Source organism: Spermophilus citellus (genome assembly GCF_964194105.1).
Source record: "Spermophilus citellus genome assembly, chromosome: 3".
Taxonomy (NCBI): domain Eukaryota; kingdom Metazoa; phylum Chordata; class Mammalia; order Rodentia; family Sciuridae; genus Spermophilus; species Spermophilus citellus.
In genome coordinates, this window is record NC_138184.1 from 158832719 (window position 1) to 158852180 (window position 19462).

The window sequence follows — 19462 nt, forward strand, 5'->3', positions numbered from 1 at the left end:
TCTCGCATGCACATGCGCACACGTACTTATGAAATGGCTTTCCACCAGTGGATTCCTAGGTACTTGAGGTCATGAAAAAAGAAATACATGTAGATAATTAATATTTACAGTAAAAATCAGTAAAAATGAACAAATACACAAAACCTTTTTAACCTTGACATAATCCCATTATATACCCTTGAAATGTTGAGATCCTAAATCAGAATGAAGATAAAAGTGTAAGGTGAAAAATCTCCATTAATCAAAAGGGAAATGTTAAGAAGCCTCTGAATGGTCTCATCCACCCCTGAAATTACAGCTGCCACCAAACATGGATGGGCTTCTCTCCAGCTCTCAACTCTTTTCTAAGTAGAACTCAGTGAAAATGAATAAATTTCATATGTCTCTTAACATCCCTTAATTTTACACTCAATGGTTCATGTATTTCTCTGGTCTTATTTTCTTTATGACTCTTAGTTGTGGTCTAACCACTTCTTTGACAAAAACATGAAAGCCTTCCCAAAACTGTGAAATTTGGAACGAGGAGATCTGTGGACTGGTAATTATAATCACAAGATTATTTGTTCATGCTATTTTTTTTTTTTTACATACCAAGAGGTAAGGCATCCCAACAGAGTTATCCAATTCAAAGATGAAAGATGTCAGGGAGGTAATGATCAGAAGGTGATCTTATTGTCAGACCCTTTGAATTATCCTCAATAATATCAAAATTGTATTTTTAAGAGTTTATTTACTTTAAGGGAGAAATAGCCATACTCACAAATTTAGTAATATAGGCTGAAAGTCAGAAATTAAGGTGGACCTATTGAGAAAGAAGAATGGAAGAATATTCTTTCCTCTTCACTTTTCAGTTGCTCTCTTTCTTCTCTCTTATTCTTTCTTTTCATTTTAAAATGACTTGTAAAGTACATGTGAAAGAGGAATTGCATCTCCGTATTTGGACAGGAGCAATATTTATGACATAGATGTCTGGATCTGCAAGATGACAGTATTAAAGGGGACAGCTGTAAATTTGGTCATCTGGTCCTGCTGGATCAAGACTGAGCAAGTAGGCTTCCTTTTTCCCATGATCAGCATATTATTGCTCACTGTTCCCATGTTGCCATCTTGATTTTATTACCTAACCTGGCTCATTTCTTCACTCTAGTTTCTTCCAGATGCTCTGAAGTTTGCTCATTGACTCATTTCTGACAGTGTTGTCTCACTTCACATCATGCCTTTAAACATTTGCCCTCCTTTTGTTTCTATGCTCCAGAGACCCAGGGCTCTGACTTCACAATGTAAACACCTTGCCAGATCCAGACAGAATTTTACTGCAGGGTGTATCTTTGAAAGTTTTCTCTGGCTCAGAGTTGAACTCAAAAAACATATGTAGCTGCTAGTGTATTTATTTAAAAAGTCCATTACCTTAAATTACAGTTTTAACTTATAGCATTCCAGTGCCTGTAGCAAAAATTTAAATGATTAATTTTCTAAGTCAAGTACTTATGGGTGAATAGAGGTAAAAAAATTCTTGCTTTAATAATATCGAAGTTGTAGGTATTTCGGAAATGAATAGATTTTATTGAAGGTGGTTTTCTGAAATAATCTAATAACACCATCTTTAAGAAGTTTTGCTGAGCTCAGGATATTGGTGATTTTGTAGGACAAGCTTTAAGAACCTACCAATTAAATTTTGCTCTTAGCCCTTACCTTCCAAACACATACAAAGTGTGGAAGTACTGTTCGTAGGTAGTATTTGTAGAGTTTGCTACAGAATGGTGATGTGAGAAGCTACAGCAACCTGCTCCAAGTTGAAACAACAATAACTGATGAAAATTATATTTAAAGGGGTATTAGCATCTAGAGATTTTCCTAAGAGCTTAGAGCCAATGAAGAAACCTGCATTCAAGAATGATGACTACATTCTGTAAGTGCAGCTATACCACAACCCACTTCCTCCTTTTTGCCTGCTTGAGCTCAGCATGATGGAAGTTCCAATCCAAGCCAAAGAGATGGGGTTCCCCTTTCTCTTAGCTCCTAGTCAAGGAATATAATATCTCACCAGGAAAGGACAGGCCACTACCCTCTCTCATCCCCCCAACTTGGAGATGCAGACTGAATTCCTGCATGTGTGGCTGAGAGGTTGGAGACTCCCTTCTTCTATCCAATTCCCACTCATAGTGCAGAGGGTCTGCCTCAGATACAGAAGGCTAAGAATATTGGGGCACTGATTGCTATTACCCTGGTTTGCTAATAGGGTAGAGACTTTTATTTGGGAGAAGTGAACAACAGTTCCAGAGGTTACTACCTATAGTGGATTAAATGTTTGCATCCCTCCTCAAAATTCATGCGTTAACATTTTAACTCCCAATATCATGGAAATAGGAGTTAGAACCTCTGGGAGGTAATTAAACCATCAGTAAGGAGCTCTCATGACTATCATTAATATCCTTGTAAAAGACATCCCAGGGAGCTCTTTTGCCCTCTTCCCACCATATGAGGATATTGTCAGAAGACAGGTAGACTACTACCTGGATCCTCCCCAGAACCCAACCATGTCAGCAATTGGCCTCAGACTTCCACTCTTCAAAACTGTGAGAAATATATTTATGTTGTTTGTAAGTTATCTAGTCTGTATGGTACTACATTATAGCAACCAGAACTCAGACACTGCTCTAACCCAGCACCTTATTTATAAATCAGTGACGTCACTCCACAGAAGTGGTCTTTTATAGATGCTCCAGCTCTGGAATGGTGGCTCAGAGATTTGCCCACAGAGAGGCAGTCCCTATAGAGTTAAACTGAAATTCTCCTGAAAGGAACTAATCTAATTTGAAACAGCATGTGGAAATTCACACTGAAGGAAGGTCTTGGAAAATATGGAGACTTGTGGAGAAAGAACAAAGAAAAATGAACAGAACCTCAGGAATAACATTAAAAACAAACATATGGTCTGGGGTTGTGACTCAGTGGTAGAGCACTCACCTGGCATGTGTGAGGCTCTGGGTTTGATTCTAAGCACCATATAAAAATAAACAAAAAAATAAAGGTATCATGTCCATCTATAACTAAAAATAAAATTTAAAAAATAGAACAAAAAAAACAACATATGCACAATAGTAGTACTGGAAGAGTAGAGATAGAAAGTCACAATTATATATATATATATATATATATATATATATATATATATATGTAATATATATTTTATATATTATATATCTATATATGTATCTTTATATATATCTTTGTATAATATTTAATATTTGTATTTAATGTATATTATATTTATATGTTTATATCTACTTATATAAATATGTATTTATATATTATATGTATTTTTATATAGGAATAAATATAGATATATAACATACATACATAAATATAGATACATAAAAATAGATACATAACTTTCCAGATTTGATAAAAACATCACAAATCCAAGAAGCTCAACAACTCTGACATGAGGAACAGAAAGAGAGACACACCCAGGCACATCTTTGTGAAAATGATGAAAGAAAAAACAAAATCTCGTTGAAAGCAGCAAGAGAAAAACAATTCCTTATGTCTGAGGGAAGCGCAGTAAGATTGTCTCTTGACTTCTCATATGAAACAGTAGAGGTGAGAAGGTAGTGGGAGGACAGATTAAAAGTCTGAAAGAAAAAAGTAAAAACTGCTAACCAAGAATCTTAAATTTTATTTCAACATTCAAAGCACAGTAAAGACATTTCCAGACAAAAGAATTTGTTGCTAGCATACCTTTCTCATAAGAAATATTAAAAGAAGTTCTTCCAGACTGAAAGCAAGTATTTATTACCAGAAAATAAGCCAAATCTTTATGAAAAACAAAGAGTAGCATTAAAGCTGTTCATGGATTGTATAAAAGACAGTTATCAGTGGCTATTTCTTCTTCCCTTCTCTTTTTAATTGATCTCAGTACAGAGCCCCATCTTCTGTAGTCTCTGAGATCAGACAATCAGAAGCTGTCTATCATCCTCATTCCCCTTATCACCCTACATCTAACATAATATCGTGACTTATTACTTCTTATACTTCAAGATATAGTGTTTTTTGCTTGTTTCCTACTTTTCCCCATCTCTATTGCAACCATGTTAGCATTAGCCTCTGCTATTTCTTGCTTTCACAGCTGCAGTAGCCATTAGCTGGGCTCATCAGTTCTGCTCTTTTTCTTCCCAGTACCATTTTTCAGGCAAGATCAAGTGTACTTTTCTAAAATGGCAATTTTTTCATGTTCTCTTTATTAAGAATTCCACACCAGGTTCTCATTACATATGTTTCTAAAGCATAAGTGTACTTTATCACAGCCTCCATAACTGCTGCCTGTCTATCCTGTCTCACCTCTGGCTACCCCTGACTGTACTGGCTTCAGATACACTGGGCTTCTTGTTTCTTCATAACCCTATGCTCTTTCTTATTGTGGGACTTTTACGTATGATCATCCCTCTACAAGGAGCACTCTCTCTCCATTTTTCACTTTACCTTCTTTTCTGTTTCAAATCTTAAATATTATTTTTTTTAGAAATGCCTTCCATAGCCAATTATCTTTTATTATTTTTACATCTGTCTCTGTTTTATTTTATTTTAGTTGTAGAAGGACACACAATATCTATGTTTATTAATTTACATTTTTTAAGAGAGAGAGAATTTTTTAATATTTATTTTTTAGTTTTCAGTGGACACAACATCTTTATTTTATTTTCATGTGGTGCTGAGGATTGAACCCAGCGCCCCGTGCAGGCCAGGTGAGCGCACTACCACTTGGGCCACATCCCCAGCCCCACATTAATTTACTTTTTATGTGGTGCTGAGGATCAAACCAGTGCCTCACACATGATAACAAGTACTCTGGCACTGAGCTACAGCCCCAGCCCCTGTTTTCTTTCTTTTTAAAAATTATTTATTTATTCTAATTTGTTATACATGATAGCAGAATGCAGTTTATTTCATATTACACATATAGAGCACAATTTTTCAAGTCACTGATTGTACATAAAGTATTTTCACACCATTCGTGTCTTCATACATGTACTTAGGGTAATGTCTAACATTCCACCATCATTCCTACTCCCTTGCCCCCTCCTTTCCCCTGTCTTCCCCTTTGCCCTATCTAAAGTTCCTCCTTTCCTCTCATGCTTCCCCCACCATCACCATTATGAGTCAGCATCCTCATATCAAAGAAAACATTCAACCTTTGGTTTGGAGATTGGCTTACTTCACTTAGCATTATATTCTCTAACTCCATCCATTTACCTGCAGATGCCATGATTTTATTCTCTTTTAATGCTGAGTAATGTTCCAGTGTGTGTGTGTGTGTGTGTGTGTGTGTGTGTGTGTGTGTGTGTATAAGTTTCCCTATCCATTCATCGACTGAAGGGCATCTGTGTTGGTTCCACAATTTAGCTATCGTGAACTATGCCACTATAAACATTGATATGGCTGTGTCCCTGAGGTATGCTGTATTTAAGTCCTTTGGGTATAAACTGAGGAGTGGGATAGCTGGGTATAATGGTGGTTCCATTACAAGTTTTCCAAGGAATCTCCATACTGCTTTTCATATTGGCTGTACCAATTTTCAGGTCCACCAGCAATGTATGAGTGTGCCTTTTCCCCCACATCCTCACCAGCACTTATTGTTGTTTGCATTCTTGATAGCTGCCATTCTGACTGGAGTGAGATGAAATCTTAAAGTAGTTTTGATTTGCATTTCTCTAATTGCTAGAGATGCTGAAATTTTTTTCATACGTTTGTTGATTGATTGTATTTCCTCTTCTGAGAAGTGTCTGTTCAGGTCCTTGGCCCATTTATTGATTAGACTATTTGTTTTTTTGGTGTTAAGATTTTTGAGTGCTTTATATATCTTACAGATTAGTGCTCCATCTGATGTGCTTGTGGTAAAGATTTGCTCCCATTTTGTAGGCTCTCTATTCACCTCACTGATTGTTTCTTTTGCTGAGAAGAAGCTTTTTTTTTCTTAGTTTGAATCCATCCCATTTATTGATTCTTGTTTTTAATTCTTGTGCTATAGGAGTCTTATTAAGAAAGTTGGGGACTAACCCAACATGATGGAGATTTGGGCCTACTTTTTCTTCTATTAAGTGCAAGGTCTCTGGTTTAATTCCTAGGTACTTGATCTACTTTGTGTTGAGTTTTGTGCATGGTGAGAGATAGAGGTTTAATTTCATTTTGTTGCATGTGGATTTCTAGTTTTACTAACACCATTTGTTGAAGAGGCTATCTTTTCTCCAATGTATGTTTTTGGCACCTTTGTGTAATATAAGATAACTGTACTTATGTGGGTTAGACTCTGTGTCCTCTAATCTGTACCATTGGTCTACCAGTCTATTTTGGTGCCAATACCATGCTGTTTTTGTTACTGTTGTTCTGTACTATAGTTTAAGGTATGGTATAGTTATGCCACCATTTTCACTCTTCTTGATAAGGATTACTTTGATTATTCTTGGTCTCTTATTTTTCCAGATGAGTTTCATGATTGCTTTATTTTTATTTATTTTTATTTGTTTTAATTAGTTACACATGATAGTACAATGACCTTGACATATCATACATTTGAATCAAATGGGATATAATATCTCATTTTTCTGAGTATAAAGGTTGCTTTTTCTATTTCTTATAAGGGATGTCATTGGGATTTTGATTGGGATTGCAGTGAATCCGTATAGTGCTTTTGGTAGTGTGGTCATTTTGACAATATTAATTCTGCCTATCCAAGAACAAGGTAGATCTTTCCATCTTCTAAGGTCTTCTTTAATTTCTTTCTTTAGGATGTTGTAATTTTCATTGTAGAGGTCTTTCACTTCTTTCGTTAATTTTTTTTGAGACTATTATAAATGGGGTGGTTTTCATAGTTTCTCTTTCAGCAGATTTGTCACTAATGTACAGAAATGCCTTTGATTTATGGGTGTTGATTTTATATTCAGCTACTTTGCTGAATTCATTTATTCTAGGAGATTTCTGGTGGAATGTTTTGGGTCTCCTAGGTATAGAATCATATTGTCTACAATTAGTGATAATTTGAGTTCTTCTTTTTCTATCCATATTCCTTTAATTTCTTTCACTGTCTGATTGCTCTGGCCAATGTTTCAAGAATTATGTTAAATAGAATTGGTGAAAGAGGGCATCCCTGTCTTATTCAGGTTTTTAGAGGAAATGCTTTCAGTTTTTCTCTATTTAGAATGATGTTGGCCTGGGGCTTAACATAGATCGCCCTTACAATGTTGAGGTATGTTCCTGTTATCCCTAGTTTTTCTAGCGTTTTGAATATGAAGGGATGCTGTAATTTATCAAATGATTTCTCAGCATCTGTTTAGATGATCATATGATTTTTATCTTTGAGTCAATTGATGTGATGAATTTCATTTATTGATTTCTGTATGTTGAACCAACCTTGTATCCCTGGGATGAACCCTACTTGATCATGGTGCACTATCTTTTTGATATGTTTTTTTTTATTTGATTTGCCAGGATTTTTTGAGAATTTTTGCATTTATATTGGTCTGAAGTTTTCTTTCTTTGATGTGTCTTTGGTGATATTGGCCTCATAGAATATGTTTGGAAGTGTTCCCTCTTTTTCTATATCATGAAATAGTTTGAGAAATATTGGTGTTAGACCTTCTTTAAAGGTCTTGTAGAACTCAGTTGTGTATCCATCTGGTCCTGGGCTTTTCTTGGTTGGTGGGCTTCTGATGGTTCCTCTATTTCCTTGCTTGAAATTTATCTGTTTAAATTGTGTATATCATCCTGATTTAGTTTGGGAATATCATATGCCTCTAGAAATTTTTTGATACCTTCAAAATTTTTTATTTTATTAGAGTACAAATTTTCAAAATGATTTCTAATTATCTTGTGTATTTCTGTAGTGTCTATAGTAATATTTCCTTTTTTCATCACGGATGTGAGTAATTTGAGTTTCCTCTCTCTTTCTCTTCATTAGCATGGTTATTGGTTTATCAATTTTATTTACTATTTCAAAGAACCAACTTTTTGTTTTGTCAATTTTTTCAGTTATTTATTTGGTTTCAATTTCGTTGATCTCAGCTCTGATTTTATTTATTTCCTGTCTCCTACTGCTTTTGGGGTTGATTTATTCTTCTCTTTCTAGGGATTTGAGATGTAATGTTAGATCATTTATTTGTTGACTTTTTCTTTTTTGAAGGAATGAACTCCATGCAATGAACTTTCCACTTAGAACTACCTTCATATTGTCTCAGAGATTTTGATACGTTGTATCTGTGTTCTCATTCACTTTTAAGAATTTTTAAGCTCCTCTTTGATATCTTTTGCAACCCATTTTTCATTCAATAGCATATTATTTAGTCTCCAGATGTTGGAGTACCTTTATTTTATCATTGATTTCTGATTTTAGTTCATTGTGATCTGATAGAATGCAGGGTAGTATTTTGCTTTTTTATATTTGCTACAGTTTGCTTTGTATCATAATATATGGTCTATTTTTGAGAAGTATCCATGTGCTGCTGAGAAGAAAGTGTGTTGGCTCATTGATGGATAATATACTCTATATATGTCAGTTAAGTCTAAGTTATTGATTGTATTATTGATTTCTGTATCAGGCAAAATTAAGCTTTAAATTTGACAATGAAATAAAAATAAGCAAAAGCTAAAAGAATTTACAGCAAGAAAGCCTGTATTATAGAACATTCTTGGCAAAATATTCCACGAGGAGGAAATGAAAAACAACAATGAAAATCTGCAATGGGAAGAAGTACAATAAAGAAAAAGCCAACCAAAGGAGAAACCAAGTCAAGCTAAATACCAAAAATAAACAAAAATGACTGGTAATACAAATCATGTCTCAATAATTACTCTAAATGCTAATGGCCTAAACTCACCAATCAAAAGACAGACTGGTAGTTTGGATTTTTAAAAAAGACCCAACAATATGCTGCGTTCAAGAGACCCATTTCATAGGAAAAGACATCCACAGACTGAAGGTGAAAGGTTGGGCTAAAATATACCATTCACATGGTCTATGTAAGCAAGCAGGGTTTTCCATCCTCATAGCAAATAAAGTAGACTTTAAGCCAAAGTTAATCAAAAAGGGTAAAGATTGACATTTCATACTGCTTAAGGGAACCATACATCAACAAGACATAACAGTTATAAATATATATATCCCTAACAATGGAGCATCTATATTCATCAATAAGACTCTTCTCAAGTTCAAGAGTCAAATAGACCACAACGCAATAATTCTGGGTGACTTTAACACACTTTTTTCACCAATGGATAGATCTTCCAAATAAACGCCCCTATTTTTTTTTTTTTAACAACAGTTACCACAATATAAAGGAAGAAAATTCTGGAAGGGTACACAAGAAGTTGTGTATGTTGATTAATTCTGGAGTATGTTTCCTTCAATAACAGGACTTTTTGTACAATTTGAACTATTTAACATATACTTGCTCTACTTTAAAATTATTTTATCTAGTTAAATTTTTAAATGTTCAATGATTAATGACTAGGACACTTGGTAAGTATCTTGTTTGATGAATAAATAACAACAATAATATGTATACCCTCAGATATGAGATATATTTCTCACGTTTGTTTCTGTTGTTTATGAATGCCAAATCAAAGAGTAAAACGGAAGATGAAAATAAATTTTCAAATCCTAAGGATTTGAAATCCTAATAAATTTTCCTGGCTTTGAGGTCTAAGGCCCTAATGCACTTGTCTAATCCTTATTGTTAGACTCGTGAGTACTTTGAAGTTTTTCGCATTTGCTAAGTAATAATGTGAGGAATGACTCTTGTATTTTGGAATATATCTTTAAAATAATGCCTTAGAAGTAGGATTATGAAGGGAGCATATGAACTTTTTTTATGACTGTTTCTGTAAGGTACCAAAATAAAAGAAGGCTTGGATGTTCATTTTTGAAGAAAAATAATGTAACCTAGAACAGAGAATATCAAAGGAATTTAGAAGATAAGGGGCCTGAAGATTCAGAATTATAGACTTACAAGTAGGAAAGGGAGAATTAAGGGAGGGGGACAATTCTTGTTTTATATATTGGTTCATTTCTGTGATCTCTGTGGATTCAAGGTAACCTTCTGAGATTAGTTCTGTCTTCTGTAATACTTTATGATATTAAGTTTAATCCCTTATTATTTTTCATCTTGACTATTAAAATTATCTGTAAAAAGTATTCTGCCACCTCTTTTTCTGTGTCACTACCAAAATCGTTCAGCTAGGCCTATTTTTTGAAAAGAGTTTTTTTAAAGCTTTCGAGTATCTTGGCTGAGTTGGAATGAATAGCCTAATTCAGTGTTCTTCATTTAACTGTATTTATTTTGAGAAAAAGTAATATGAAGCAATTTTTTTTGGCTTTTTCTTAGCATAGCATATTTTTCTAAATGCTTTAAATGAAAAAGGATCATTTCAGTTACTCATCAAACATCTTGAAACTTCTAATTGAGGAAATAAAGGATTGATAATAAATATTAAGCCTTATTTAATTGAAGATTTATTTATCACACTTGTGTGGTAACTCAGGAAAATGAAAAGAAAAAAAACAATTATACAGTATTATGTACTTTTTACATTTCTCAATTCAATATTTTAGTCATTATTATAATTTTATTCTATGCCTTAATTTAGTACTTTTATAAAGATTTTGGAGCAAAGTTTTTGAATTAAATTTTGGTAATCTTGGTGGTTTTTAAATACCTACATAATTAGAGTAATTTCTTGGTTAGTTAATTAATTTACCAGTTACAATTACCATTCAGTTGTCCACTAAAGGCATACTATTATTCTTTCTTCATGAACCCTTGTGTTATTAGAAAACAATAGGGATTTCAAGGATATTAAAATAAATCAGCTTTTCAAAACAGATCGATCTGACTGTTGTAACTTCCCCTTTTACTACAAACAGATGAAAATGCTATTTAGGGCTGGGGATGTGGCTCAAGCGGTAGCGCGCTCGCCTGGCATGCGTGCGGCCCGGGTTCGATCCTCAGCACCACATACCAACAAAGATGTTGTGTCCGCCGAGAACTAAAAAATAAATATTAAAAAAAAAATTCTCTCTCTCTCTCCTCTCTCTCTCTCTCCTCTCTCACTCTCTCTTTAAAAAAAAAAAAAGAAAATGCTATTTAAATTACAAACAAAATGTGATAAGAAATAGAAAATTGATTGTCACTTCCACACTTGTGGTACATGGGATTCGAGTGAAAAAATGACACCCAGTAAAGATGATTCATAATAAACCATACTAGTAATGATAATCAACCCTGAAATCATCAACTGTGAGGCAGAGAAGAAGAGGGATCACGACTTCCTAGAATTTGAGGTAATAGCTTTCAAGTAAAGACTAACGTAGCAAAAGAGATTCATAACAAAAAAAAAAAAAAAGAGAGAGAGAGCGAGAGATTTTAAAATCAGTGCACCAAAGATGTCAGTTGAGCATGTTTGCCTGGCATCGCTCCAGGCACAGGTGTGTATCAAAGAAAATTATAATCCCTGTCCTCTTGGCACTTAAATTCTGTTAGTCCTAAAGAATTAAAGAGGGCTTTAGACATCTTTTTTTGTCATTACATTTTTTTTAAATGAAAGAACTGCTTATGTAAGAAATTAACACTGTTGAAAAATAAATCAATAAGCTGAAATTATAGCTTAATATATTAGCCAGAGAGCTACACAAAGGGGGATAATCAAAAAACCTGAATAAACCTGTAAGGGATATGAAGAATTGAATGAAAAGATAAAATGCATCTAATATGAATTCCAGAAAGAGCAAACAGAGTACACGTGAAAGCTGAGATATTTGAAAAGGTTGCAGAATTTGATTTTGCAGAAAATGCACATGCTCATTAAGAAGCAAAAGTCGTAGCTGGGTGTGGTAGCACACACCTGTAATCCCAGTGACTCCAGAGGCTGAGGCAGGAGGATCTCAAATTCAAAGCCAGCCTCAACAATTTGGCAAGGCCCTAAATATTTTGGCAAGACCCAGTCTCTAAATAAGATGTAAAAAATGGGGATGTTGTTCAATGGTTAACTGCCCGTGGGTTCAATCCCCAGATCCCCCTCCCCCCAAAAAAAATGGAGGAGGAAGAGAAGGAGAAAAAGTCACAAAACAGAATGAATGCCATTGAAGTCATTCCTAGATAAACTGTAGAACAATCAAACAGCAAAATCAAAACTATAACCCAGAGAGAAAATACTGATTACCTACACAGAAGTCATAGTCTCAGCATCACTTACAGAGGTCAGAATGCCTTGGAATTCTCTCTTAAAATTGCTGGGGACAGATGGCCAACTTTGAGTTGTATACAAGCCAAACTAATATTTAAAACTGAGAATGAGGAACTGGAGGCACTGGGGATGGAGCTCAGGGATAGAGCACTTGGCTAGCATGTGCTAGGCATTGGGTTCCATCCCCAGCACTGTAAAATAATAATAATAATAAAAACAAAACTCAGAATGAAACAAAATTGTGGATAAAGACCTAGAGAAGTTACTACCCACACTCACTGAGAAGACTGGTCAGAAATGACCATCAGGAAAAAGAACTGAACCTAGAAGGACAGAAAGATAAGAAGTAAGAGTGTGCAAAGAGAATGGTAAATGTGATGATCAATCTATTTACACATTGTTGGTAAACAGCAACCATTTAAAAATATCTCATCATTGGAGTTGCAAAGATCCAAGTTCTCCAGACTTATTCAAGAAGAGAATCATGCTGTTGATTAAATAGAGTCTTTATGTCAGTTGTTTGTACTAAAACCTAGAAAACCCAGTCCGTTTAGAGGATAGAACTGAAGTGGGGTCGGGGGGAATGAAAAAAAGAAAAATCCTAACAATTGAATAACAGAAATTAAGTTAGTAAGATAATCTCTCCTACTCAAGGATTCTGAATTTATTACTTCTTTGGAGCTTTGACTTTTTAATACCTAGGCACAATACCTGTCTATTTTTTTGTACACCGCCTACCTGTATTGGTCAGTTACAGCTTTGTCAAACCTTTCATGCCACAGCATCCATCTTGATAGATAGAACTAGATTGTAATAGTTGACTTTATCTAGTGGTAAGAGAGCAAGTCTATTTAAAAGAATGTTGTTGATTTTTTGATTTAGGGAACTTTGGCCATTTTTTATAGAAGCTAATTTATTGATAATCATGGTAGGGAGGGATAAGAAGAGAACAATTGGTGCAGTTTGACAATAGCAGTGGCAGTGAGTTCTTGCAGCAACTGCATCTAACTTCCTTGAGTACTTCCTTTGTGCCAGGCATAGCCTAGGTGTTTTATGGAATTGGTGTTATTGTTGTCTTCACTCTACAGACATGGGAACTAAAGCTCAGAGAAGTTAACATCGAGACAGGCTCTTGCCGCGTGTGATGTACTTCTGAAACTGCATCAATTAATAATATCATATATTTGTCCTGGCTTTCCATTTTTGCATTGCTATACATCAGAGCTACATGTTATTTGGTTCATTAGTGGCAAAATGGCTGATGTAGTCTTAAATTAATCTTGGCTGCTACTTACAAATCCTGCTGTGTTTGCCATTTTTTATACAAAAATAAAGAATTTTATGAATTTAAAAGGAACCATCTTGGAGAGTTAGTTTTAATTCTTATAAAACTAGAGCTACCAAACTATCAACCACATTCAGTGTAACAGGTACCAAACCTTTTTTTTTTATACTTCACAACTGCTCTATATATTGAAATTAATCTTGAATAATTTGCTGTTTTGTGGCAGACAACAGATAAATTATTGACTATGCTTTTGTTTAAAATTAGCTATCAAATTTTATAATTGAGACTTAAACATCTAGATTGGTGTGAAAGTTCAGTTTAATGATTACATTTCTTCTAAAAAGGGGAACATTTCTCCCATACCAAGTTCATTTTGAGTACTAAAATCAAGTGTCAGAAAAAGTGATGCAAACATTACTTACATAGTTTAAAAATTAAAGAATTAACCTGGTTCCTTAGCTTGTTTTACAGGTTATTATAAATCTCTATAAAAATTGTGCCCTCAACTTTCAAATTCTTTCAGTAACAAATTTTTACCTTATTTTTATATTCCTTTTATACACTTAAGCCATTTTGCCTTATGCTCTATTTTTGTGTGTGTGTGGTGTGTGTGTCTTACTTTCATTATTAGATTGTCAGTTCCTTCGGAGCAAGAACCCTATGGTGTATATCCTTACATAGCACCTTCTATTTCCTCTCTAATCACATTACTGTTGGTCATAGTGTTTTAAATTATGGCAGGAATGAGGTAAAGTGTATGAATAAAATTTTGAAAGTTGCACCACCCCCAGAGATAGCAGGAATCTCCAAGCCAGTGAAGTAGGATGACGAGGAAGAAAATGGAAAGAAAGATACTCTTTTATGAACATGTCCTGTGTCATAAATGACTAGACCCAAAAGGATAGGGCTAATCTTCAGGGAATTGAAATATACAAATATAGGTCTTTTTTTTCCTTCTGTCTTTATTAAGGTATAATTGACACATGAAAATTATGTGTTTATGATATACAATGTGATCTTTTAACTTACATATACATTGTGAAATGTTTAAATGAATATAATCAACATGTATCTGGGTGTGTATGTGGAGACAACATTTAAAATCTCCCTTAGCAATTTTCAAATATAGAATACACTATTAACTCTAGTGACCATGCTGTAGGTCCCCAGAACTTACTGACTCTAACTGAAATTTTGTACCCTGTGACCAGATCTTCCCATCTACCTCATTCTCCCTACCCCACTCTGCCTAGCCCCTGGCAACCATTATTCTTTTCCCTGCTTTCTGTCTTCTATATATGAGTTCAACTTTGTTAGAAAGAATGTCTAAATATTTGCTCCCTTCTTTGCAAGGATGAGTAGTTTCTTAGTTTTAATATGTTATTTCTTCTTGTTGTGGTGACTCATTTATCCAACCTCTTGATTGTGGTCATGATAATTAAGGACCACTGTAAAAATAGGATCAGGAATTTCCCTGATTGAAAAATAAATAGAAAGCAATGGCTCATTGTGGGCAGATCCTGTGGACTCACCACCAGTACCATGGCTTTGTTTTTGTTTGTTTTTTTTCTCTTATTGAAAGTATAGGCTTTCTTCACGTTTTTTAGTTAAGTATTATAGTTTCTTTATGGAAAGAGAAGATGATTTGGGCAGAGCAAGTATATTGTGGTCAATCGCTCCATCCAGTTGACCTTTCCAATCCTTGACTATAAGTTTTTCATTCTAGAACTCCAAATGGCACCCCCCACACACACACCACCACCACCACCACTACCACCACAATTTTTATTTCTGAGGTAGACAAGAGAAATAATTACAATCAATATCTAGATTTTTCTAAATATTTGGGTTGAACATTTTATAGGATACATCAAACTCTTAAGTTTCTAGTTTTCTTTGTTCCACAGTATTTTGACTATTTTCTCAACACTTTGGCATTCCCTTCCCTTTATCCACTACCCTCTATCCACTTCCTCCTCAGTGGGTCCTCACTATTTTCTGTACTCTCCCCTCTCTATGGTTTTTTTTGAAAATATTTTTTAGTTGTCAACGGATATTTATTTATTTATTTATTTATTTATTTATTTATTTATTATTATTTGTCATGCTGAGGATCAAACCCAGGGCCTCACACATGCCAGGCAAGCACTCTACCACTGAGCCACAAGCCCAGCCCCTCTCTATGGCTTTTGATGTCTAGGGAGTATAGATATATTTCTCTGTCCTTTATTGCTCTCTGTCCATCCAGGTCTTTTCCTAAAGCATTCATTTTTGTTTTCTCTTTTTGTATCTTCTTTAATTTTCTTCAGGATTCCTGTTGTCTCTAACTAAATGCTTGTGTGTGTGTGTGTGTGTGTGTGTGTGTGTGTGTGTGTATGTTTTGATCCTGGTCCTCAAACCCAGGACCTTGTACATGCGAGGCAAACACTGTACCACTGAGCTACATCCCCGAAGCCCCTAAATGTTTTTCTTTTGTCATTGTCTTAACTCCTCTGGAAAAAGAGTTATGTAAAAGAAGTCACTACAGGTTGAATGAATGCTGGCTCTTATGGAGCCAAACAAGAATGCTTATCAGCTTTCCTGGATCTAACCCCTGAACTGAAGAGCGTAATGTCTTTGCTTTCTCACTTCTATTGAGTATTTCTTCTTCTTCTTCTTCTTCTTTCTTTCCTTCTACATACCTCAGAGTGTTACAAGTATTTCCGAGCCAATCCTTCCATGAGAAAGCCCAGTAAAATGAGCTTCACTTACAAAAAAAAAAAAAAAAAAAAAATCACAGGATCTAAAAAATTGAGTTAAATTTATCTTATTCTGTACTTGAAAGCATCACATAGGTAGTACACCATGACTTTTGAACAGTTCTTTCCCTGGCAAGAAGAACTATTATTATTTACCATGTGTGTCATACACTGGTGTTTATCAGATACCAGCTTCTGATGATGGTAGTGATGATGGTGATGGTGGGGGTGAGTATTTACAGGCAAAAGGATGGAAGTGGGAGGAGAACAGAGGAGCCACTCAACGAGTGGGATAGTAGAGGGTGTGGGTCAGAAAGAAGTAGCTGCTATGACAGCTGGGCGGGAACCCAAGTTATTATGTCTTCATTCTCTTGCCTCTAGGTTGTAAATGGAACCAGTAGGGCCACATAAAGTATCCCTAAGCTGTACAGAGAATTGCGTCCACCAGATCATCTAGATCCACTTCATTCCACCTGGCTGTGGAAGGACAGACTCTCCTTGAAGGGTTCAGTTGCCTTAGTTGCCCAACTCAAGTGAATGGAGGGGTAGACAGGGATAGTTTGGTCAAAATGGGTGCAGATTTAACGTTGTGAGTACCTGCTAGATTTAATTTAATTCTCATATCACCCCCCTGAAACAATACTCTGTTAGATGCCTGTGGGAAAGGGCGAAGACAACATTGTGGTAGTGCCCCAGTCTCTCTTTCCTTTTTCTTTTGCCCCTCTTGAAAAGCAAGCAAATCAACCAACAAAACACCACTTTTGCCATTCTTATTTGCTGGTATTATTAGAGTAAAAAAAAAAAGATCCTAATCTAGATGCATGGCAAATAAGTTTAGCATTTCCTTGTCATTGCGGTATACTTGTGGTCCTTCTTATGCCTTTGGCTCTAGAGAGCATTCTCGTGCTGTTATGGGTCAGAGTGGAACCTGACATAGTATGGGCATTATCAAGGGGAAAAGCAGTGATAAATAAACAGTATAGATTGAAGATCTCAAGGGAACAAATTTACCATTTTCTCGAATCCATCACCCAACTTCATTTTTAAATTACATTCAGGTTAACGATGACAAAGTTTTTAAAAGTGAGTTACCTTTGACAAGTTTCATATTCTATTACTAATGTAGGTGAGGAAACTTTCTGTCTTTCTTGTTTTAAAACAATTATGGACAAAGGAAAGGGGACTGAGAAAGCTGAAAGACACTACCTGTCTTTGAAATACATACAAACATTCACAAAGACATGACATTAATTTCTTTTTTTGTACTTCTTGCCAGAGAATTGGGGAAATTATGTATGAAGAAAGTGTCACTCATCTTCTGTATATCCTACTGTGATAATGTCACTGTAATTGGGGTTAAAAAAAACAGATAATTTTTCTACTTTAGAGACTAAATTTCCTTTGTTTGTCAAGGTGTCCTACATCTTGCCAATTCTCCTCAGGAGAAAATAAGTGCCATCCCGAGTTTCTACTGTGAATAATGACAAGAATGTAACCTTAGTATTTTTATAATTATCTTTGTTTCTTAAGTCTCAAGAAACGTCATCAATATCCTTTAAATCCTTGAATTAATGCCTTATGATTTATTGTTCATGCTTCTAATATTTGATAAGTCATTATTCATAGGCCTTATAGAGTTGAGCAAAAAAAGCGAAAACTCTACTATTGACATGCTGTCTTCTGGGGTCAGGTGGCCACCGTATTGCTAGGATGATTGTTGGTGCAAAGATGTGTTTCCTTAGGTGGGGCTAGGGAGAGGGTGTGGGGGCTGGAACCAGGCTTCCTATGAGCCTCCTTATAGGTGAAAAAACTCAGAGTTTGATGATGGAGAAGTGTTATCTAGTTTCTGTTGATCTGTGTGAATATTAACTCATAGTTTAAAACTGTGCTGCCATAAAAATGGGCCTATTGAAGTACATGGGCTTCTTATGCTATTTCTATTCTGGTTCTAACTTGATATCTCTCATTTGTTTCAGGGTTAGCCGTTTCCCTCCAACTATTGCACGGAGACATTGAACAAATCAGAAGAGAGTACTCATCTGTCTTTTCTCATGGAGTATCCATAACAAGGAAGTTGGGTTTTTCTAATATTATCATGCCTGGTAGGTTATGTGGGTAGGGTACATCAAAATGATCATGCATGGGCATGTTGTCTGTTTTTGACATTTGAGAAATTTTTCAAATTGTCAATTTTGAGGAGTTCATGTGGGCCATGCTGAAGAATAAAATGAAGTGTGTGATAATAAGTTTTTTTTTCAAAGTATTTGTACATCCTGATTATCTTAAGGTGGGTAACTAGTGTTGGCCATGGCTACATTTCATTATGACCATGATAATGATAAAAATGGGGATAGTATCCAGAAAATATTTTACCCCTTAGTGGAAAATGTCAGTGAATATGCTGGGAGGATATCCTTATAGGTTTTTTTGTTTGTTTATATTTCTTTTTTTTTTTTTTTTTGGTACCAGGGATTGAACTCAGAGGCACTTGACCACTGGAGCCACAGCCCCAGCCCTATTTTGTATTTTATTTAGACACAGGGTCTCACTGAGTTTCTTAGTACTCCGCCATTGCTGAGGCTGGCTTTGAACGTGCCATCCTCTTGTTTCAGCCTCCCAAGCCTCTGGGATTACAGGCATGTGCCACAGTGCCTGACTCTGTATAGGTTGTTTTTTTGTTTGTTTGTTTGTTTGTTTTTGTTTTTGAGAAAAAGGAAAAGACACAGATTTTATATATTTAGAACATCTGACATACATCTGAAGCTGTAATTCCATTGTTTTTCTTGTACCATAATCCCCCTGCTGAGACGCCTTAAAATGTACCTCTATGACTCGTATATCATGTTTCTTAGTATCATTCCAAAAGCCAAAATTGTTCTGTTGGTTGATATATTTTATTTTATTTTTTATTTTTATTTTTATTTTTTTATTAGTTGCTCATGACAATACCATGATCTTGACATATCATACATGTGAATCAAATGGGGTATGAATTCTCATTTTTCCAAGTATACAGGTTGCAGAATCACATTGGTTATACTGTCACGTATATACATACAGCAATACTAGTGTCTATTTTATTCTGCTGCCCTTCCTATACCCCCGCTTCCCTCCCATCACCTCTCTCTACCCAATCTAATGTCCGTATAGGTTTTGATAAGAACTGTTACTGGGCAGCAGTTGTCCTCTCTTGCAGGATTTT

General features: G+C 35.2%; 1 protein-coding gene across 4 annotated transcripts in view; it reads left to right on the forward strand.

Annotated features, from left to right (window-relative positions):
• The window catches only part of DOCK4 (dedicator of cytokinesis 4), a 446200-nt gene that overhangs the window by 248889 nt on the left and 177849 nt on the right, over positions 1 to 19462 (forward strand). For all 4 annotated transcript variants that reach the window (XM_081285589.1, XM_081285590.1, XM_081285587.1 and 1 more), the window contains one exon: positions 18237 to 18362. In XM_081285589.1, coding sequence (XP_081141715.1) covers positions 18237 to 18362 — 126 coding nt within the window. The remainder of the gene's footprint in view (positions 1 to 18236; positions 18363 to 19462) is intronic.